This window comes from Petromyzon marinus, chromosome 65, assembly GCF_048934315.1.
Source record: "Petromyzon marinus isolate PM22_M1 ecotype Great Lakes invasive population chromosome 65, UKy_Petmar_22M1.pri1.0, whole genome shotgun sequence".
Classification (NCBI taxonomy): Eukaryota; Metazoa; Chordata; class Hyperoartia; order Petromyzontiformes; family Petromyzontidae; genus Petromyzon; species Petromyzon marinus.
In genome coordinates this window covers 7238266-7261683 of record NC_133731.1, presented here as the reverse complement: position 1 = coordinate 7261683, position 23418 = coordinate 7238266, and the positions used below count along the sequence as shown (strand labels likewise).

Below are 23418 nucleotides of genomic sequence, written 5' to 3'. Positions count from 1 at the left end.
ACCTGACCACAAATAATAGCTAAACTAAGTGTTTTTTTTGTGGAAATGTATTGTAGCTAAATAATCTAAATAATAATACCGATGGGTGGAGAGAGGCGAGCGTGGGAAAATTATTTTCGAAACTAAACGTGTTTCCGTGGAATAGTCGTAATGATTTTACTTCGCCTCCAATTTTTTTTAGACAAATCTCAAGTCAGTGACATCATTGTTTGGACTTTACCATTCGAACACATCAGAAGGGGTCACATAACAATTGAAGGTTAATTTAATTCCACCGTTTTCTTACTCTTTTTCCAAATAGATATATTTTTTCTTTTATTTTAACAATTTAATCCTAAGTTTAATATCATAATTCACGTTATTAAACGTATTTGTTATAAACACAAGAACAATAACAAATAACTATAAGCACATTCTACCTATATTTGTGGTACGGCCCAATATAAACGCACTTGCAAATACTTTTATATTTCGTACAACTTACAGGCAGAACCCCCTCCCGCTATTGGCCAATCCGCGCGCGTGCCCTTCACTCTGAGCCAATCCGAGGTCGGCGCATGCCTATCCGATGTACGGATTGTGGACGGAGACGAGCCGGGCTGTTGTTGTTGAAGATCGCGTTTATGAACATTAAGAAGTAGTGCGGCAACTGGTAATTTATTTTACATTCTCTCTCATCACCTTTCCCATGTAAATACCGCGGAGTTTACCACGACAGGCTGCTGTTAGCGCCCACTAGAAATGTTTGTTGCCGATTAAAATCGTGCGTGCATTCGCCTCATCGGCTCTGCTACACCGTCAACCACTGTGGATGTTTTATCACATTTTGCACTTTTAAAACCCATTGTAAGTCTCAATTGTGTTCACATGCGTGCTGTTTTGTTTGCACGCCGGAGTGCCGTATCGGCGCGTAAACAATTATTGTTTTACCTCAAAAGGGCGATGAATCTTCGGTGCAGGTACGGACAGCATTGACGGGCGTCCTCGTCATGGTAACGTGGAATGTCCACCGCTGGTTTCAAGGCCGGCGATGTAGATGAGCGGGGTAACGTCGCGGTGTCAATCAGAATCAATAAATATTCATATACCGCAGGAAGGAATCCGATGAGCTACCAAGCTCTTTTTTTACAGATGTTCAGTCGGGGCACTGAGTCAGAACGTTACAACAAACAATAATAAAAACACGACAGGAGTCACAAGTATAAGCAAGGTAAACACATCACTTAAACATACATAAAAAATACAAACTTTTTTATTCTACCATGTAAGGTGTGGATTAAACGCTTAATTGTGAGTCATCAGTGCGCATCGTAAACAATGATGAGTAATTTGGGATTTAGCTTTGGCTCTGGCATCGTTATTCTTGATGTTTTTTGCTCATACATTGGTTATGATTGCTCAGGTAAAAGTTCATTCCATTTGTGCCCTATCAGTGCCGATCATTGGCACAACTACCGATAATAATGCCATCAAGATGCTGTTAATGATAAAAGGCCATCAGTCATGGCCAATATCAATACCTTCAGCATAATTCGATAATCACCATCATCACTGAGCATTGTCACAACCGCTGATGTCATTTTGGTATTGTGTAACAACGTAAATAATCTTCACACTACACGCCTGTTTTCCGTATCTTGCCCGCCACGTAAAAAATAAGTGTTTTTCTACACATCCCATAAGCCACATGCCCTAAAGGGACCCAGTACATTCATTTCAGCCGCATTGCTGTAAAGTCACGTAGGTATAACATAAAATAAATCACGACGTTTCGATTGGAACACAAGCAATCATCATTAGGTGGGCTTATATAACCTCTTACCACGGCATCTCTCTCCCACTTAAGCAAAAAAAAATATTGCTGTGGTTTTCCCACCTGATGATGGTTGCTTGTGTTGCAATCGAAACGTCGTGATTTATTTAGTTTTTTCTACCTACGTGACTTTACCGAAAGAACCAAAGAGTATGGATTCCTGCAGTCACGAAAGCTTCAAATCAAGATCGCATTGCTTTAATGCTGCTGTACAAGCAAAACTCTGGACCGGTTTTTACATTGAGCCTTAAACCGTTCCTGGCGAACTTCCAGATATTTATAGACAAGGACCCTCTTCTTTTAGACGAGGACCCTATATGGATCCGATAAACATCTGGCAATTAACAGCACAATTTGAATCATCACCATTACTAATCAGTGCCACAACCGCTGTTGATATCATCTGATCGCACCTGTGATGTCCATTGGTCATTGCTGATCGCACCTGTGATGTCCATTGGTCATTTTATCACAATTCGGGCACCTTAAACGTATCGGAGAGCTATCAATCGACTGCAGTCTTAGTCATAGGCAATGAGACTACCAACACCATTATAAAATCAGTGTCAATACAGCCACTGTGTTTGTAATCTTTTGGGCAATAAATAATCACCGTCGTGATCACAACAGCCATTATGCCATTATACAATATTCCAGGTCTCCCTTGACATAGAGACGTATGGGTCCACAGGCTGACTTGATATTTGTGATAATGATGATCTAGCTTTCTAGCAAAGTACTACATTATTGCCTTCAATCCCTATTAATCACCAATTTATTTTCTATTTTATCATCAACAAAACTCCATGGGCAGAAAGCCCGTCGGTGTCCAATGCAATGTTTGTCACTTTCGATTTAAAGCTTTCGTGACTGCACTGATTCATCTTCTTTGGTTCTTTTGGTAAAGTCACGTAGAATGAGAATAAAATAATAAATTGATAAAATAAAATAACACAATAATATTCTCACGACGTTTCGGCCACAACACAAGCGGCCTTCATCAGGTGAAGGGACGAGACTGTCCACTCCAGCGCTGTCCTACCAGACAGTCTCGTCCCTTCACCTGATGAAGGCCGCTTGTGTTGTGGCCGAAACGTCGTTAGAATATTATTGTGTAATTTTATTTTGTCAATTTATTATTTTATTCTCATTCTACGTGACTTTACCGAAAGAACCAAAGAAGATGTTTGTCACTTGTTTCCACTTTCCTCTATCCTGTGCCACAACATGCTGAGTTTATGCACATCTCTCTGGCACCAATCTCTCATGTCATCCAGCCATTCTCTACATGCTCTTTCCTCTTCTGCCAGTTCCCTCCATTATTCCCATCATTGCAGTTTGTATTTAACTCTCGTTCTCCATCCTGCATTTGTGCGGCCAAAACAAGCTTAGTTTCCTTCGCATTACCACCTGCATCAAGTCCTCTGTTATGTTCAGCCTTTTCCTTCTACGTTTGGCACTAATTCTACCTACAGTATTATGAGAGTGGATATTATATCATGTCGTGACGAATTATGGCAGTTGGCACTGTGAAAGCACGACCATAACGTTTTTTTCATACGCTCGTGCTTTCACAATGAGAACATTTATTTTCATTGTATTCACAGGATTGCCTTTCGTCAGAGCTCACGAGGAAGGGCTGGGGTTTTTTCTGTTCAATAGAAAAGTTAAACGTGGCCCAAAAGTCGACCCATGTGTCCCCGTTGGTCGCACGCCCCGAGTCTTGGTGTCATGTTTGGGCACGTGCAAAAATAACAATAAGTAATTTCAGAGTTTCACTTCTCACGGAAAACATCGTGGGTGCTATTTCCACCACGTTAAAAACTGTTTCCACGCAGCCGAAAGCGCTTTTGTCGCGATGGATCATGTCTAATTTCACAGGAAAGTCTCTCTGAATTCAAGGCACGTGACACAATTCGCCCGCTTCCCGAGCGATTCAATGACTAAACAGCAACCCCCCATCGTATTAAAGTAGTTTATTTCACAATATTCCAGCTCTTGATAATTAAAATGTTCAGTTAGTTTGACATGGGATGGACACTTTGCAGGCCATTAAAAGATGTGACCCCTCGTGTTGGGGAAGAGGCAGCATGTTGAAATCATGCAGTTACATCACATCTTCCAGCCTTGTTTGAAAATACTAATTTATGTCATAAAGCGTCATTCATGCAAATAGCCTTAAAAAACACACCATTGCAAACCACTTTAACATCAAATATAGTACAAGGCACAGCACAGATACACAACACAAACACCTCCAAATAGCACGGTTGGCCACATATGATGCAAAAGAAGTTCAACTTACATAAATACAAAAATACAAGGTGAACACAACACGAACCAGGGACAACACCACAGAGACACAAACACGATCAAGGGTATTACGGTGAATGCAACACGAACCGTGTGGAGCAACAGTAAACACTTAAGCTCTTGATCATACAAAGTTATGCACTACTATACTCTTTGGTTCTATTGGGTAAAGTCACGTAGGTGATAATAAAATAACAAAAAATCACGACGTTTCGGTCGTGATTTTTTGTGATTTTATTTTCACCTACGTGACTTTACCCAATAGAACCAAAGAGTATGGATCCTAGCAGTCACGAAAGCTTTAAATCTAGAATTATGCACTACTGGCTATGAAAGATATTGACATTGTATCTCATGAAACGTAACTTATGGCACAATTGCAATATAATTGCTCACAAAGCAATGACAACGTTGATTCAAAAATAGAAAATGCAATCGAACACTTTTTGTGGCTACCAGAAAATAGGACGCGTCCAAGAGGACTAGCACGGAGGGAGACGGAACGATGAAATCAGTGTGCACGGACTAGGTGGATTGTCGTATGGCAGAATCAGTAGAGGTGGCGCTTTCTTAGGGAGGCCTTAATCCTGCAGTGGATTAACCATGGCTGACGGTGGTACACATTGCGATGCATGCCATGGGCCTTTTTTTTGTCAGTGTCAAAGTATGACAAATAAGAATAGGTTTCAATCTTTATTTGAAGCTTTCTTGACTGCAGGAATCCATACTCTTTGGTTATTTCGGTAAAGTCACATAGGTAGAAAAAAAATAAAAGATCACAACGTTTCGATCGCAACACAAGCAACCGTGTTCAAGTGTGAAACAGAAACAAATAGGTTTGACCCTTTCCAACAATAAAACAGGTGTTAAGATGTTCAAACTCCAAATAGAAACATTTTGCAAGGAATTAAGTTTACTGCATTAACCACACACGGCACTTGTGGTGAACATGCAAACAAACATCCTCTGATAATATTGTATTTGCAACGGATTGGCCTACACCAGACAGCAGCCATCTTCATGGCCTAGTCTCACCAGTGTCAGATCAGAGAACAACGCCAAAAGGCGAACAGTGTTATTCGCCTTTCAAAAGGTATATTTTTGGTGTTTGAACATCTTAACACCTATATTCTTAGCTCTTTCGGTAAAGTCACGTTGAAGGGAAACAATAAAATAATAAAATATATATAAAACAAAAATTCTCACGACGTTTCGACCATAACACAAACGGGCATCATCAGGTGTGAAAACCAACGGCAAGAAACATTTGAAAGAAGTGGCGGTTTGCATTTATTTATTTTTAAACGTCGTGTTTATTTATTTATTTTTAAAAAACGTTAGCGCCTGATGATGACCGTTTGTGTTATGGTCGAAACGTGAGAATTTTTATTGTTATATATATTTTATTATTTTATTGTTTCCCTTCAACGTGACTTTACCGAAAGAGCTAAGCATATGAATTACTGCAGTCACGAAAGCTTTAAATCAAAATCTTAACACCTGTTTTATTTCCAGAAAGGGTAAAACTTATTCTTATTTTTCACATTGCGATGCATGTGTTTTCCTAGAGTAAGTCTGATTTTATTGGACGAATCGCTACATAAAGCCTCCCCCTTCAGACTCTGCTTAAACTAAACTCAACTTTTTATTTTACCAGGTAATGCTCACTGAGCTATATACATTAACTGTTTTTCAGAAGCACCCTGGCCACAAATGGTAGTCCAACGAAGTGGCTTATCATGTGGAAATGTATAGCAGCCAAATACTTTAAACGCACGTTACTAATTGTGGAGGGAAAACCCGGAGGGTCCTGAGAAAAATCCATGCGACCCACGGGGAGAACATGCAAACTCCAAATGTACAGGCGTCAGGGTCGAGATTGAACCCACAACCTCCTGCATACGATGCGAGGTAGTTAACATCGCACAACTGCGGCGTCCTGCCTGACACCCACGCCTTCACTCATGGAATCCGCACGGTCCCACCACCATCCCCATCGGCCCTCCTCCTGAACATGAGAAAGTCCTGTGTGATGTAACCGCCATTCAGACTTCACGGAAGCTTCCTGCTTCCTTACCCCTCTTTACTTTCAAGACTGCACCCTGCCTGGGACAAACTCCCACGCATGTTTATACAAGTGCTGCACTTGGCTCTCTGCAAAGAAAGGCGATACTTTGAAACGCAGTAAGTTATAGGATCCACGATAATTGTAGAGTGAGATGTACGTAATTTGATTATCGTTGCTCATTTAATTTTCCTTATATTTTATTTCCTGATAAAATATGTTTAAAATAGCAATTAAGTCAAATAGACAGCTATTAGCCATTCAATCCAAGCTTTGTGAAATGTTTTTTCAACATTTTTATGACATCAATATTTTGTTGTTTTGTTCTTTACTTATTTAATTTTGAATAACTGACAAGATGTGCATAATATAGATTGTAATGAGTAGAAATAAGCTTGCTTTGGAGCTTTCGTGACTGCAGGAATCCATACTCTTTGGTTCTTTCGGTAAAGTCACGTAGGTAGAAAATAAAATTAATCACGACGTTTCGGGCGCAACACAAGCGTCATGATTTATTTAATTTTATACCTACGTGACTTTACCGAAAGAACCAAAGAGTATGAGTAGAAATACTTGTGGCAGGCTTAAGTCGAGTGCATTGCATACATACATACAGTGAGGGAAAAAAGTATTTGATCCCCTGCTGATTTTGTACGTTTGCCCACTGACAAAGAAATGATCAGTCTATAATTTTAATGGTAGGTTTATTTGAACAGTGAGAGACAGAATAACAACAAAATCCGTAAAAACGCATGTCAAAAATGTTATAAATTGATTTGCATTTTAATGAGGGAAATAAGTATTTGACTCCCTTTCAATCAGAAAGATGTCTGGCTCCCAGGTGTCTTTTATACAGGTAACGAGCTGAGATTAGGAGCACACTCTTAAAGGGAGTGCTCCTAATCTCAGCTTGTTACCTGTATAAAAGACACCTGTCCACAGAAGCAATCTATCAGATTCCAAACTCTCCACCATGGCCAAGACCAAAGAACTCTCCAAGAATGTCAGGGACAAGATTGTAGACCTACACAAGGCTGAAATGGGCTACAAGACCATTGCCAAGCAGCTTGATGAGAAGGTGACAACAGTTGGTGCGATTATTTGCAAATGGAAGAAACACAAAAGAACTGTCAATCTCCCTCAGCCTGGGGCTCCATGCAAGATCTCACCTCGTGGAGTTGCAATGATCATGAGAACGGTGAGGAATCAGCCCAGAACTACACGGGAGGATCTTGTCAATGATCTCAAGGCAGCTGGGACCATAGTCACCAAGAAAACAATTGGTAAGACACTACGCCGTGAAGGACTGAAATCCTGCAGCATCCGCAATGTCACTCTGCTCAAGAAAGCACATATACATGCCCGTCTGAAGTTTGCCAGTGAACATCTGAATGAATCAGAGGACAACGGGGTGAAAGTGTTGTGGTCAGATGAGACCAAAATGGAGCTCTTTGGCATCAACTCAACTTGCCGTATTTGGAGGAGGAATGCTGCCTATGACCCCAAGAACACCATCCCCACCGTCAAACATGGAGGTGGAAACATTATGCTTTGGGGGTGTTTTTCTGTTAAGGGGACAGGACAACTTCACCTCATCAAAGGGGCGATGGACGGGGCCATGTACCGTCAAATCTTGGGTGAGAACCTCCTTCCCTCAGCCAGGGCATTGAAAATGGGTCGTGGATGGGTATTCCAGCATGACAATAACCGAAAACACACGGCCAAGGCAACAAAGGAGTGGCTCAAGAATAAGCACATGAAGGTCCTGGAGTGGCCTAGCCAGTCTCCAGACCTTAATCCCATAGAAAATATGTGGAGGAAGGTGAAGGTTCGAGTTGCCAAACGTCAGCCTCGAAACCTTAATGACTTGGAGAAGGTCTGCAAAGAGGAGTGGGACAAAATCCCTCCTGAGATGTGTGCAAACCTGGTGGCCAACTACAAGAAACGTCTGACCTCTGTGATTGCCAACAAGGGTTTTGCCACCAAGTACTAAGTCATGTTTTGCAGAGGGGTCAAATACTTATTTCCCTCATTAAAATGCAAATCAATTTATAACATTTTTGACATGCGTTTTTCTGGATTTTTTTGTTGTTATTCTGTCTCTCACTGTTCAGATAAACCTACCATTAAAATTATATTCTGATCATTTCTTTGTCAGTGGGCAAACGTACAAAATCAGCAGAGGATCAAATACTTTTTTCCCTCACTGTACATACAGCCGACACAGCACTTTGGACCCTCGGTATGTGTGGGTGTGTGTGCCTTGCCATATACTGGGGTATGAATAATTTTAGAATGGCCATGGCTCAGGTTCCACATGATCCGAACGTCAGAACAGGCCGCTGTGCGTGCCCACATCATCATCATCCGGTGACTCCGGTGGGCTGGGAGCGTTGGTCTCGAAGTGAATGGGTACCACTTCGCCACACCCAACTTTTGTAGAACTTCTCATATGTTGAATGGCTAGGATGTAGTGGTGGAGCATTGATTAGAACTCTCCGCTACGAAACCAGCGACACTTGAGTACGGTTCACAAACCGCGGCTAACGCTGCTTGGCGAGTGGTAACTGAGCTGGTGCAGCGCGGTGAAGTATGATCAAGCGATCATCATAACCGACGTGGCGTTGGCAGGCCCTTATCTAGCAGTGGATTTACAGCGCCGGAAGTCAAGGAGACCCGAGCCCTTGGCTCAACCCCTCTTACCGGGATGCCCAGTCCAGGGAGCCTGGCAGGGGAGCCAGGCAAGGAATTGATGTCTTACTAGACATCTGTGACCTACTGGACATCTGTGAAAAAGATCCTCATAGGTCATCGGATTCCTCCAGGCTAAATAAAGATTCTGATTCTGAAAGGTGTCTGCTCGGCCGATGAAACTGAATGAGTAATTTTAGAGACGTAAGTCAGGTGAAAATAATAAAGAGGTGAAAGTGCAGCCCCGTAATTTCTTGGCTCGCGTCACTGCTGGTCGAAGGACCTCCAGGAGGGGGAAGTCTATAGCTAGAGGTTGTTGACCTACTCCTCCAATTGATGTCTCGGAAGACTTGAGATTACCCACACTTCCCCCGCACATCCGATTAGCACAGTTGGCTACGTACGGTGCAAAAGAAATTCGACACCTCAATGTCCTGATCAACAAACTGTGGGTGTACCCATTTATAATGCTGAAGCTTATGGTACATGCAGTAATAACGGTGATAACAGTAATATGTAGCACGATGTTGACTTTGTAAAAAGAGTCACCCGATTGTGTTTTGTTGCTTAAGGCTCAGCAGTTCGCATCGTCTATCAGGAACACAACCGCCGGCATGGGGAGGGCTTGCCACTACTGCCTCAAGTACCTGCTGTTCGTCTTCAACCTGGTCTTCTGGGTGAGTACCCTCCTCACTCAGCAGCTTGCTCATTTACCAGCCCATCGATTGGATTACCTACTCACAAACACACTCATGTACTCACTGACTTGCCGATTCAACTACTCAGTCAAGTAATTCGGCCACTAGCTCATTACTGACCTACTTACCAACTTATCCACTCACTGAGCATCTCACGAGCTCACTTATTTACTAACTTACTAAACCACCCACTTGTCTACTCACTTCCTAACTCACCAACTGAACTACTCACTGACTCACTTATATTACTCACACAAAGTCTTCAACTCACCCACTCGCTTAACTACATACCAGCTCACTCACTAATTGACCCACTCAACTACTCACAACCTCACTGCGTCACTTGCAACATGCTAACTCGTTAATTTACCCACCGCGAACTCGCCCACCTACACCCAACTGGTCACCCACTGACCCATTCACGGTGACTCTGTGGCCGGGCGCCGGCGCGGTTCGCCGTTCGTTCCAGGGGCTCACGGTTGGAATCCAGCGGCCGCCTCGGTTATCACTGCCGGTAGCGTAATTACCACATCAGCGCAACTCGCCATCTTGCTTCACTCACAGCGGATGACAAAGATCCCCTAACGTCACTACGCGAGACTAGGCCATTGTGCGCTGGGGTCGGCGTCCGACTTTGAAAATTAACTACTCGGTTGGGATAATAAACAGCAATCAATCGCCCTCTGCTGGCAGACGAATGCCCCAGGTCACTCTGGAGGCTATCCAAACGAGACTCATGCCTGGCCTCTTTGAGTTCTCACCTGGCAACACTAAACACACTTGAAACTTGAACCCACCCTCTCTCCCACCTCCGTGCCTTCCCCCCCGTTGCAGCTTGGTGGCTGCGGCGTGCTGGGAGTCGGCATCTGGCTGTCCATCACGCAGGGCGGCGTGGCGGCCGTGTCTCCCAACCTGCCGCTGCTGTCGGCCGCCAACCTGCTGATTGCGCTGGGCGCCGCCGCCATGCTGCTGGGCTTCCTGGGCTGCCTGGGCGCCATCAAGGAGAATCCGTGCCTCCTGCTCACCGTACGGTCACGCGTTCTCGCCGCCCTCGCTTACCCGGCGGCGACTTCGCGCTCGAGAATGACCAATAGGAGCAGATGCCACAGAGCTACTAACCTCTGCGGTCCCTTCTAGGCGGGGGCGCCGCGGTGGCTAGGAGATGTTAACTCGCTCGCCTGGTATGCAGGAGGTCATGGGTTTGATTCCGACTGACGCCTGCTGTATATTTGGAATGTGCGTGTTCTCTCGCCCCGTGGTCGTGTGGATTTTTCTCTGGGGTCTCCCTCCACATTTAGAAACATGCGTTCAGGGTATTTGGCTGCTTTACATTTCCACGTGATAAGCCACTTCGTTGAGCTATCATTTGTGGCCAGGGCGCTTCTGAAACAGAGCTAATAGCTCAGTGGGCTTTGTATGTATGTTGAACTTCTTTCACACCGTACGTAGCTAACTGTGCCGAGTGGAGGTGCGGGGGAAGGACAACAAACTAAACACGCCGCGTCCTCACAGTGTACTGACTGACGTCGCTCGCAATATAATGCATCATTAGCCCTGCACCTGGCCAAGGTGCGGGAAATCGTAGGTGCGGCTTTACCTGGTAAATTAAAATATTTTCAGTTTCAATAAATCACCACTGTACACTTAAAACCCCGGTTCAATAACAGGCGGTGGAAAATGGGATTGGATCCCCTTGCATCTCAGGATTGGGGAGCCAGCAAGCGCTGGGCACGTACGATTATGACTTGCCCTCTGGGTGAGGTGCGATTATGACTTTCCCTCTGGGTCACGTACGATTATGACTTACCCTCTGGTTAAGTGCGGAGAGAAAATCGCCCTCTCGTCTTCTCTTCCCTCCCCTCTCTAGTTTTTCGTGCTCCTGCTCGTCGTGTTCCTGGCCGAGTTTGTGGGAGGAGTTCTGTTCTTCGTGTACCAGGGAAAGGTGAGCGTCGGGTGCTGAACGGAAGGGAAGATTCTGAATAATACATTTTTATTTATATACCGCCCCCTTAAACAATTGTGACTCAGGGCGCTACGCATGAAAAGGCGGTAAAAATTTACATCAACTCAAGGAAGGAAGAAGTGAGAAAGACGTTTGAAAATAACTAAATAGACAAAGCCATTTTAAATATTTGTTGCCAGGGCGTTTCTGAGGGGGGGTTAGGAGTCACGCTGAAAGGTTGGCTGATTAAGGACAAATGTTTTGATTCATCATTTTCAGTGTCGTATTATTGAAGAGTAAATACGTTTTTTGTCGCTCCTCTGCTGGACATGACTGACATGTGCCATGTCAGTCATGTGCCATGTCAGTCATGGGGGTTGTTTGACATTACTTCACCATGCTGGTTGATGGACGGAGGCTCAGGGCCAGTGTAGATTTCATCACTGATGTTAGCCATCACTAGAAATCAAACTTGGGCTCAAAATTCACCAGACTTTTAAGATGACACCGCAAATTAATCGGATGGGATTATATTCACGCAGCAGCAATCATAGCCCTCCTTCATGCAAGCTAATGCCCAGGGTCACTCAGGAAATTGAGACGCTCTTGGTCTCTCTCGCTTACACTCTGTTAAATAAAATAAACTTTAACTTGAAACTCGGGCCAGCAGGTTCATAGCACTGTGCGCTAACCCGCAACGACCTTCACGGTGAAGTACGGGCAAACAACTCCCGTCATAACTGTGTGATGAGGCATTCATCCAGCAGTGGATTGACACAAGGGGCTGTACATGTTGTACGTCATTGTCTGCCTGTACCCCGCGCAGCCACTAAAGATTATCCACCCAAGAATAGAAATAATAAAATAATACATCTATTAAATTACAACCCCAAATTGTGACAAATGAATTAAGGTGGGCAAATTCTTACATGCATATAGGATTTGGTACATGCGTAGCCCATTAGGCAGTCCATTGCTGGCTGCGGGCCTCCCCACAGCTTGCGGGTCATGAGGGATATTTGGCTATACTTCACCATCTTGATTTGAAGCTTTCGTGACTGCAGGAATCCATACTCTTTGGTTCTTTCGGTAAAGTCACGTAGGTATAAAAATAAAATAAATCACGACGTTTCGGGCGCAACACAAGTGGGAAAGCGTGGTCTGCTGCTGAGGCAGACTGTTTAAAAAAAAAAACAGTCTGCCTCAGCAGTAGACCACGCTTTCCCACCTGATGACGGATGCTTGTGTTGCGCCCGAAACGTCGTGATTTATTTTATTTTATACCTACGTGACTTTACCGAAAGATCCAAAGAGTATACTTCACCATGCTGGTCAGTGGAAGGAGTGCAGAACTACAATGGATTTTGCTGCATGCACTGCCCTCTACTGCCCGCAATGCCGACCACATCTGTGTGCCAACTACACACCTGTGTGTCTACTACTACACCTGTGTGTCTACTACACACCTGTGTGTCTACTACTACACCTGTGTGCCTACTATACACCTGTGTGTCTACTACACACCTGTGTGTCTACTACACACCTGTGTGTCTACTATACACCTGTGTGCCTACTACACACCTGTGTGTCTACTACACACCTGTGTGCCTACTACACACCTGTGTGTCTACTACACACCTGTGTGCCTACTATACACCTGTGTGTCTACTACACACCTGTGTGTCTACTATACACCTGTGTGCCTACTACTCACCTGTGTGCCTACTATACACCTGTGTGTCTACTACACAACTGTGTGTCTACTACACACCTGTGTGTCTACTATACACCTGTGTGTCTACTACACCTGTGTGCCTCCTATACACCTGTGTGTCTACTACTACACCTGTGTGCTTACTACACACCTGTGTGTCTACTACACACCTGTGTGTCTACTACACCTGTGTGCATACTATACACCTGTGTGTCTACTATACACCTGTGTGTCTACTATACACCTGTGTGTCTACTACACACCTGTGTGTCTACTACACCTGTGTGTCTCCTATACACCTGTGTGTCTACTACACACCTGTGTGTCTACTACACCTGTGTGCCTCCTATACACCTGTGTGCCTACTACACACCTGTGTGTCTACTATACACCTGTGTGTCTACTATACACCTGTGTGTCTACTACACACCTGTGTGTCTGTAGTGTTTATAAAGACGAGTAAATTTCTTAGGAGGCACACTTTTTTATTGTTATTCTTTCCTCATACAATCCTTAACACACACAGAGGGGTATCCGGTCCCCTCACCCGATACCCTAAGGAGGTACAGCCTCCGGACTCAGCGTAACCTACACACAGGTCTCCTTGATACCTAAGGAGGTACAGCCTCCTATCTTGGCAGGACTTACACGTGTACCGCTATTCTAGAGTCCTCCGGCTGGGACCTAGGGGAGGCTATCTGACCCACCGCTGGCCCGGTGGGTCCTGACCACTGGGTATGCCGAGCCTTAGCCCTCAGAAGGGCTGGAAGGCTGGTCCAGGGTCCTGGCTAGTCTTCAGCCCGGGCTTCGGTCTTCGTGTAGGGAGAGAACTCCCCGACAAAATTGTTGACCGTTTTAGTTGACTAGACTAAGACCATGACCAAAATAAAACACGACTACACAAAGACACAAAGATCCCCCCGTATAGCCTGGACAGACTGTTGGGGAAAATGCTGTTATGAAGGCCCGCACGGCACACGAGGGGGTGGGTGTCCAACACCATGCCCGCCCGCCTTTGTCTCCCGAGTGGAAATGTTTACACACCAGGTACTCATTTGAGGCTGAGTCGACCTATAGGAGAGGCCCAGGACCGGTTCAGATAATCTTCACTGGTGTTGGCCGTGAGCAGGAATCGAACCCGGGTCACCGGGTTCAGAGTGCGGCGCACTAACCGCTACACTACCGCTTCCACCGCCCCTGCTACACACAGATAGAGGACTGGGCCCAGGACGACCTGAGGCAGGGCCTTCACCTGTACGGCACCGAAGGCAACGTGGGTCTCACCAACGCGTGGAACACCCTGCACTCCGAGGTCAGCTGCCATCACGCTATGCTCATTTTACAAGCGCGCAGCCATTCCCGAGGGCAGAGCGGTGACGCCCGGCAGACGCCGTTCGCAACAGCCGCCTTGGCTCGGAACGAGCTAAAGAACTCGCGTTTTCCATATTTCCGTATTGTTTGTTGATTCCAAATTGTCCGGGTCGGGCTCTCGCTTTGCACCGGGTGGGCCCTACTTTCCTTCCGTCAAAATTGGGGGGGGGGGGGGGGGGGGGCGTGGGGGGCTGAGCGAAAATACACCGCCAAGCGCGCTACGATCGGAAATGTCGTAGGTGGGAACATATTCATTTGGAATTTGACATTTCATTTTGTTGGCGCAAGTGTTTCTGCGAGGGAGCTGCCTGACTCGCGTGACTCTGCAGTGCATGGAAACAACGCCGCCTTTGTTTATTTTATTTAGCCCTCATATAGATGCCGTCCGTGCTTTTCCCCCTCCGTCACCACCGCATTGGATGCGACGGTTATATCGCGTGCGTGCCGTCCCACCCATCCCTCTGCCCGCCCGCCCGCCCGTCTGCCCGCAGGTTGGCTGCTGCGGTGTGCACAACCACACCGACTGGTTCGCTGTGTTCGGTGAGCGCCGCGTGCCGGACTCGTGTTGCCGGGACCCTGCCAGTGGCTGCGGTTCCGTGCCAAGCTCTGCCTACGCCAGACCGGTGAGCCAGTCGCTTAGGGGGCCAGCGGAAGCCAAGCCGTGCCGTCGACGCTGCCGCCGGTACACCGTGTTAGAACGAGGCGCGCGCAGGTGACTCGTACGTTGGTGCGCGTTAGTTTAAAACAAACGTGGAAATGCGTGACAAAAAAAAGCACGCCGCTGTCGTGCGCATGCAAAACAATCCATCGGCATTTCCTGAAAACCGGCGATTTGACTGCAACCGTGGTGCAGTGACGCCCGGAATGTTGACCGGTTTTGTCACATTTTGATGGTGACCTCTAAGCCAAGAGGATCACAGATCTTCAGGAAATGCAGATGGATTTTTGTTGTTGTTGCAAACTGCACAACTGCATTGTACACGTTTCTGTCTTGTTTGAAACGTATGGCTTTTCCAGTCTATATGCTCGTATTTTTGTTGAGTTGGAATTTTCCTGTCACCAATTTGATCTTTGTACGCATGGTAGAGTGTAACGATTAAAAAGGCCAATGGCAGGCTTAAGTTGAGCGAACTGGCAGTTGAATGACGTTGAAGTAAATTTAATTTGAACCTGGAGTACAGCAAAGTACAAAAACAAGACAATAAAATATGGAAAATATAAATATACCAAATTATTGTGAAATATGATATCCCAGAGAGCATTTGAGAGATTTGGCGGAGGCAAGCAATGGCTTGGTGTGGTGGCATCGGCCACGGTGACCTTTTGACCTTGACCTTTCAAATATATTTTTATTTCCAGGGCTGTTATGAAAAGTTGAAGTCGTGGATCAAAGACAATCTCGCCTACGTTGGAATCTTTTGCCTCGGAATCGCGACCATTCAGGTAAATCCACAGCTGTGCAATAAACAAGTGTTTTTTATTGTTATTTTTATTATGGGTTTCTTATACACAATTGTGTTGGTAGCAATGCAGGCAACGTCTTAATTTCAAACGTAAACTCTTCACAAAATCCTCGTCCGGAGGGGGAGGGGTGGGGGGGAATGCTTGCTGGTGAGCTGAAACGGTAGTTTCAAACTTCATGTTTGTTGAGCCAGTTGAGAACTCAAGAGACCAGGATAGGAGTCTCATTTGGAAGGGTGACCCGAGTAACCGAAATTACAAGTGACAAAAGTATTACAAAGTAAGTTGCAGCAACGGAGTGAGTCGATCGGAAAAAACAAATAAAAAATAAAACACCGTCACACGAGGGAATAATGCAAAAGAATGTTACATCGAGGCTAAATGTTTAGCGATTGTTTGTAATCGGTGGGAGAAGTGAATCTTGGTGGATTGACTTTGGTCGGTTGTGGTTCGAGGTTGCTATTCTGTGGTAGAGTGAGAGGAGAGGATGGAAATCTTATCAGGCAGGAGTCGGATGGGGGGTCATGGTACTCACGTTCACACGGTCGGTGCGAAGAGCGTGAGGTTTTCCCCGTGCCGGCATTGCTGTTACAACAACGTGGTTGCACTCTCTCGTCTCTTGCACACAGATCCTGGGCATGGTGTTTTCCATGACAATGTTCTGTCACCTTCGAGCCGAGGAGAAAGACTACGAGTGATGGAGTCCAGCTGGTGTCCGCGTGTGTGTGCGCGTGTGTGTGCGCGTGTGTGTGCGCGCGTGTGTGCGCGCGTGTGCGTGTGTGTTTACTTGTCTTGAGTACATGTGTGAGCATGTATGTGTGTGTGTGGCGAGCCGGTAGTGCAACGTTTAGCGCGCTGCGCTACGAACCCGGCGACCAGAGATCGATTACCGCTCACGGCCAACACCAGTGACGATTATCTGAACTGGTCCTGGGCCTCGTCCCCTATGTCGACTCAGCCTAATATGAGTATCTGGTGCGGTGTGTAAACATCACCACTAGGGAGACAAAGGCGGCCGGGCGTGGTGCTGGCTAACCCACCTCCTTGTGTGCCATGTTGGCCTTCATAGGTGCTCGCTAACAGCACTTGCACCAACAGTCTGTTAACGCTATACGGGGGATCTTTGTTTTTTGAGTGCGTGTGTGTTACGTGTGTTGAACGACGTGCATCCGCCGCCGTTCACCTCCTTCTGACAGCGTTATGGAATGCCTTCCCCTCGACTGCAGACGTTTTCTTCCCATGGCATTCAAATGAGGCCCTTAGTTTGTGCCCACTAGTTAATTAAGCTGTTAAAGCTACTTATTTTGAAGAGTAAAGGAAGGCCTCTGTTTACGTTGGAGATGTGTCCCTGGCGGAAGCGGCGTTTGACGAAACGACGTAAATTGGAACCTACGTTAACGTTGACTGAATGGTAAAACTTCAGGATACGTTCCTGGGGGAAGATTTTCAGTCAAAGTTTGCAGGGAAAAAAATATAAAATCGGCACCAAAAAAAGATAACAAAATATACCCCCGATAAATATAACAAGCTTAAATAAATAACGTAAATTCATACAGAGTACTCAAGCAGAGATAGTGGTGGAGATCTCAGTGTGCAAAAGAAGTGCAACATACACAGCATTTAAACCAGTGTTGTTCACAAATGTTCAGAGGGGGTGGCCACTTTCACCAATAAGATGTCGTCAACGTGAGGGTGGCCACACATTTGAAACCATTGGGGGTTTGACAGCAGCACGATGATGATGATGTGGGAGGGGTGTTTTTACCATTTGTGTATTGCCGGTGGAGCCGCACGTCCGGTGGCGCACTGAAGGCCCCAACAGTGGCCCCCGTGGGTCTTGCAATGAAGAACTCCGATGTAGGGTATTTGGCTGCTATACATTTCCACGTGATATGCCACTTCGCTGAGCTATCATTTGTGATGGCCAGGTCGCTTCTGAACAACGAGACATGGTAGAGCTCGGCACGGCCTTACCTGGTTAAGTAAATAGGTTAGTTTGGCGACGCCGTAAGCACGGAGGCTTTGAGGGCCTGCTAGAGGTGGCGGAATTCGTCGTCGGGTACGCCGCTCAAACCGCCGCGTTCTTTTAACTTTTTCAACAGAACGTTGCGAGCGGATCGATGCATTTTGAGTCGAATCGTGTTCCCTAATCCGTTGGTGACGGTATAGTGAGACGACGCATATACGAGCAACGTAAATGGAGGAGTTCCTGTATTACATTTCTGTTTTATATATATCTATTATAGTTAGCGCATTAGGTTATTTGTTCAAATATTGCCAAATATCTAACTTTTATTTTGCAGTCGTAGCATCATTAGATAACATAACGAGCATCCATCTATGAGCCCAGATCATTGCTTTACACAAGCATTGGTCTAAGTAGGAACACTCTGGACTGGTTTGAACCTTCTGGGTCTCATCAGCAGTCCCACCTCTGTTAAAAAGATATATTGCTGCTGGTTTGCCAGATATTAGTTTCAAGTTCACTTTTATTTTGCTTACAATTATCTTCAAATTGTATCTTAACAGCTAGCAACCCAGCCAGATGTTAGTTACATTATTATGGGAGTTGTAAGTTAAGTATGTTATGAACGCCAAAACGCCAATGAATCGAGTTAAAGTAGCTTTTTTTACGTAATTTTATTTTAAAAAACATGTCGCACTGAGTTTCGTTTTATAGCTTTCGTGACTGCAGGGATTCATGTTCTTGGTTCTTTCGGTAAAGGCACGTAGAAGGGAAATAAAAAAATAAAACAATAAAATTCTCACGACGTTTCGATTGCAACACAAGCAATCATCATCAGGTGTGAAAATGTTCGTGCTGTGGCTTTCACACCTGATGATTGCTTGTGTTGCAATCGAAACGTCGTGAGAATTTAATTGTTTTATTTTTGTATTTCCCTTCTACGTTATTTTACCGAAAGCACCAAGAATATGTCGCACTGAGTTTGCCGTGCCAAGTTAGAGTCTACCTTAAGGTCCAGAATCCCAGTGCTTTTATTGATTTTTTTCTAACGAAAGGTAGGCAAATGTCCCCTGATCTGCAGTACCTGCTGAATCTTGGAAAGCAGATATTTTTACTTTGGCCACTGTTCCAGTGGAATGTGCGTACTTTACATTTTAATTATTTATTCACGTATTTAAAAATAGACTGGTGTGTTTAGATAGCTCTGCTTGAAGGCACTCACGGCGCTGAAGCAATTTAACAGCCGCTCTGGCAGAAGGAAGCGATGGAGGTGGAAGGATACATCGGTGCCAAGGCCGGTGATGGCCTCTTGACTTTGTAAAACATTTTGGCGTTTTTATTTAGGAATTGATTTGAACGCAGGCAAGTGTGTAGTAGGCGAGTCACCGATTCACCAATTACAATCCATTCTCGAGCCCGTGGTTTGTCATGTAGCACGAACGGCATCATTCTTGAGGATATTTGCTAATTGTATTGGGAAATGTTACATCTGCCTACAGTCAAATCACCCAGAATGCGCCCCATCTCTCGTCAGATATCAGAAGCCAAGCAGATGTGAGCCTGGATAATGCTTGGATGGGCCACCACCATGCAAAACAGGTTGTTAGAGGCTGCTGCATGGCAATATTGTGGTCAGTGCATAAAATCCATTTCACTTAAAACCCTCCCCGCCTTCGCCAGTTCTCACTGACCAGTGTGCGTGAAGTACGGTGAAATAACCCCCATATCCCACACAGCATGTGGAGGCCCTTATCCAGCAGTGGATGGACGAATGGGCCGTGCGTGTGAGTGCACGATGCAGGCGCCACGTCTTGGCTCACGGAGGGAACGGCACCCGTGGATGGCGTGGGCCAAACCACAAAGGGATGCAAAGTGGATGGTTGCGTGCCTGCTGTTTGGGACCTCTGTTGGACGAGTGTGTGTTTTTTTCTATCCATCTCCATCATCAATCCCTGCAGCCTCTCGCCCACGCGACTGTGCCCGCCCGCCGCCTTTCCCGTCAAATGCATGTCCGACACGGCGCTTTGAATCTGCCGATGGATAGATGTGAAAGCGTTGACCACGTGGGGAAAGCAGTGGCAGGGTGTTTGGGACTAGTGGAGAGAGAAAGAAAAACACGTTAATCCGCTCGTGTGACTTGATACCCATTTTAAATTCGTTGGTTTTGTTTGTTTTTAGGAGGTGGTGTTTCAAACCATCCGCTTCAAAGTACTTAATGTCGCCACAATTCAATCGAAGCATCAAAGCCGTTTACACGTAGAGCCGTCAAAGCGGATCTTACCTGGGCAGGACGGACTCAAATGAGAGACGTCCGGGTCCAAAACCTTGTTTACAAACCCGTGAAATAATATTTGTGTTAAACCCGGAATATGAAGGATTTTTTTAAGCTGCAGACCGGATTTTCAGGGCCACCCACGGCTGTTTAAAAAAAAATAATCCGAGTCGCGTTCACGGCAGTTCTTGCAAGCAGCGCCTGAATATACTGCCGCAACACTTCTCCAATGCAGTGTTTGTTCTTGGTATTTGCTATTGAGTCTCTTCTCCCGAGTCGGAACGCCCGTCGCCATCGCCACCTCCGCGTACCAGCTCTGAAAAATGGTCGCGCACCTGGAGGGGGCGGGTGGGCATGCGGGCGCTCGTTTCTGGAGCTTGTTGTTTTGGCACGGGTCATGGTTGACATGTTTACGCTGAATGCGTTTACCTGGGTCCAGGCGCAAACGTCGTTTCGTCGGTAACTCCTGCGATGAAGTGTTTAGCAAGCTGTAAACTGAACACGTTTATTAAAGAGGATTTAAAGAGAAGAATCAATGGGACGTTTTGCGCATTGTTTAAAGTTATAACCCGAGTAAGAAAAAACTGCCAGTGTAGCAATTAGATTTAGACGTAGGCTTCGGGTATTAGCTATGTCAGCACATTACCAACGCTAAGACTTCACGAACTGCTGTATGTTTTTGTTATTTGAAAAATGTTAGTTCTGGTTTCTCTGCTTTAATCAACAGGGGTATTGTTTACTATATTTAAACTGGATTATTCGTTGCAGTGTTAAGCGTTTGTGTTGGTAGTGATGAACAAGCACAAAGCCAAAATATCTCGCCCCTTTGGTCATTAACATTTCATTAAAGAATGGTCATTGTCCTTTAAATAGACTGGCTCTGCCATAAGCATGTGGAATTTTCACCGCACCTCCGATTAGCACTGTTGGCTGCGTTTGGTGCAAAAGAAGTTTAACAAATACAGGTAGTCCCCGACTTACGATGGTCCGACTTACGATATTTAAATCTTACGATGGCGATAGCGATATGACAAAATTGTTAAATATTTTAAATTTCGCGCGGCAGGCAAACGTAGCAGCATTACGAGGTACGATACTGTAACTTTATCATCGCCATCCTCTTCCGACAACTAAGCTAATGTAGCCATCAACAACCTTAACATCGTTCAAGTATGCAGACGACGGACAGAATCTTGATGAGTACAGTAGAATATGATACGTTACGATACGTTCAATGCATGTATGATACATAGCTTTAGCGATTTCATTTTAGGGTTACCACGATACGATTCAATGCATGTTAAAAGTTTTTATAGCAGATAGGATTGTTTCCTGAAAAAAAACTTTCTATGAAATTGAAGTTCATATAGGTAGGCTAAGACTTTACCTTGTTTTTGTTACTTTAAATGTTACTGTGCAATACAGTATTGTAATTAATAAATACAGTATATAGTTTAACAGTACGGTACTGTAAATTGCTTTGTTTTGCTAAATTACCACCATTCTTTAATTCTCCTGGGTAGGCTAGGCCATTTTCGACTTACGATATTTTCGACTTACGATGGGGTCGTCGTAACACATCTCCATCGTAAGTCGGGGACTACCCTGCACGCAATGGAGATGAATGCCCGTGTGGAGAGACGACAGGGCAATGACGTGGGTCAGAAGGTGCAAGCGATGCAAGTGGAAGGAAAGAGATCAAGAGGAAGGCGGAGGAAGAGGTGGAACGATGCGGTGCGATCGGACAGTGGTGGCCCGAGGAGCAGAAAGAGAGATGGCGCAGGACAGGGCGGTGCGGAGAACGTTGGCAAAGACAGCGGACCCCGCATCAGTGGGGCAAATGCGTGGAAGAAGAAGATGGTTGCCGTGTCGCGCTTATTTCATCAGGGAGACACTTAAAAAATACTTTGATGTTAAGTTCCAGTAGCTCGGTGCTTATAAGGGACAATGTAAACAAAAACATTCAAATTCTCTCCCAGAGCTGTATTCAGCAGTGGGTTGACGGAGGGCTGTTACAAGACCGAATTTCAATATAATCTAAAGTGCGCTGTTCATGACCAGTGGGGGTGACATCTCGCTGTTGGACTCGGTAAAAGGGGGGTTTTGAGAATGTCACGACCCCCATAACAACAATGCGTACTCGGGCTGTGGCGTGCGCTTCAAGTTGTGTTCACAAAGTAACTACTCTTTGGTTCTTTCGGTAAAGTCACGTAGAAAATAAAATAATAATTGTATTCTATTATTGTTTTATTTTCTACGTGACTTTACCGAAAGAACCAAAGAGTAATTCCTGCAGTCACGAAAGCTTCGAATCCAGAAAGAAAAGTGGATTTAAATTAACGGTTCAAGTTCATCATTAGGACACTCAAGTAAATTCGACGGCACTCCCAATGCATCTGAATACATCAAAGCACTGATCCATTTACAGTAATTTCTTTTTCACGTAACCTTTGAAACTTGTGTTTAGACCGGCAACGGGCCACGCAGCCTCGGTGTGTATCTTCAAGAGACGTTTCCCGGCAGGGTTGTGTCGTCCTCTTCACCGAGACGTGTCAAGAGACGTGCATGTTGTGTGACGTTGACGCTTGGCATCGAGACGCGACCGTGCGTGCGATGGGATTGCAGTATTTATGCTCCCTTGAGGCCAGAGAGTGGCGTGAGTTGGAGTTTGCATGTTTGTTGAAGTAAAATGTTGAACAAAGCACGCGTTGAACATGGTGACGTTCTTGACTTAAAGCTTTCGTGACTGCAGGAATTCATATTCTTGGGTCTTTCGGTAAAGTCACGTGGTAGATCGGTCTTTCTGTTATTTTCGATTATTTTCTTTGAACCTATCTACGTGACTTTACTGAAAGAGCCAAGAATATGGTGACGTTCATTCCAGCCGAGCCGGAATCCTGAATAAACGCCGTTGCTTGCTGCCTGTAAACACAACATTGCACACTCAGTAGGCATGTACTGTAATGATTTGTTGGTCACGATGCATCCATTGGATCGTACATGTGATGGGATTTCCTAGCAGCTGCATCATTCAACAACCACGCTGAAGTTCACAACACATCTATTTCTATGATATGCCACTCGCACTGCTCCACTTGGGAATTCCATCCTG

At 45.3% G+C, this 23418-nt stretch overlaps 1 protein-coding gene across 2 annotated transcripts; it reads left to right on the top strand.

Moving 5' to 3' along the window:
• Positions 1-544: 544 nt before the first annotated feature.
• On the top strand, positions 545-23007 carry LOC116956468 (tetraspanin-4-like). 2 transcript variants are annotated; one of them, XM_076054335.1, is made up of 9 exons: positions 571-652; positions 1132-1210; positions 9455-9559; positions 10415-10606; positions 11448-11522; positions 14447-14548; positions 15099-15230; positions 15967-16050; positions 16698-23007. In XM_076054335.1, exons 3-9 carry the CDS (start codon positions 9497-9499, stop codon positions 16764-16766), a joined length of 717 nt encoding a protein of 238 aa, XP_075910450.1. In that variant the 5' UTR covers positions 571-652; positions 1132-1210; positions 9455-9496; the 3' UTR covers positions 16767-23007. The 2 variants fall into 2 exon arrangements, with proteins under 2 accessions (XP_032834022.1, XP_075910450.1); XM_032978131.2 differs by lacking the exon at positions 1132-1210 and having other exon boundaries at positions 545-652.
• Positions 23008-23418: the final 411 nt, after the last annotated feature.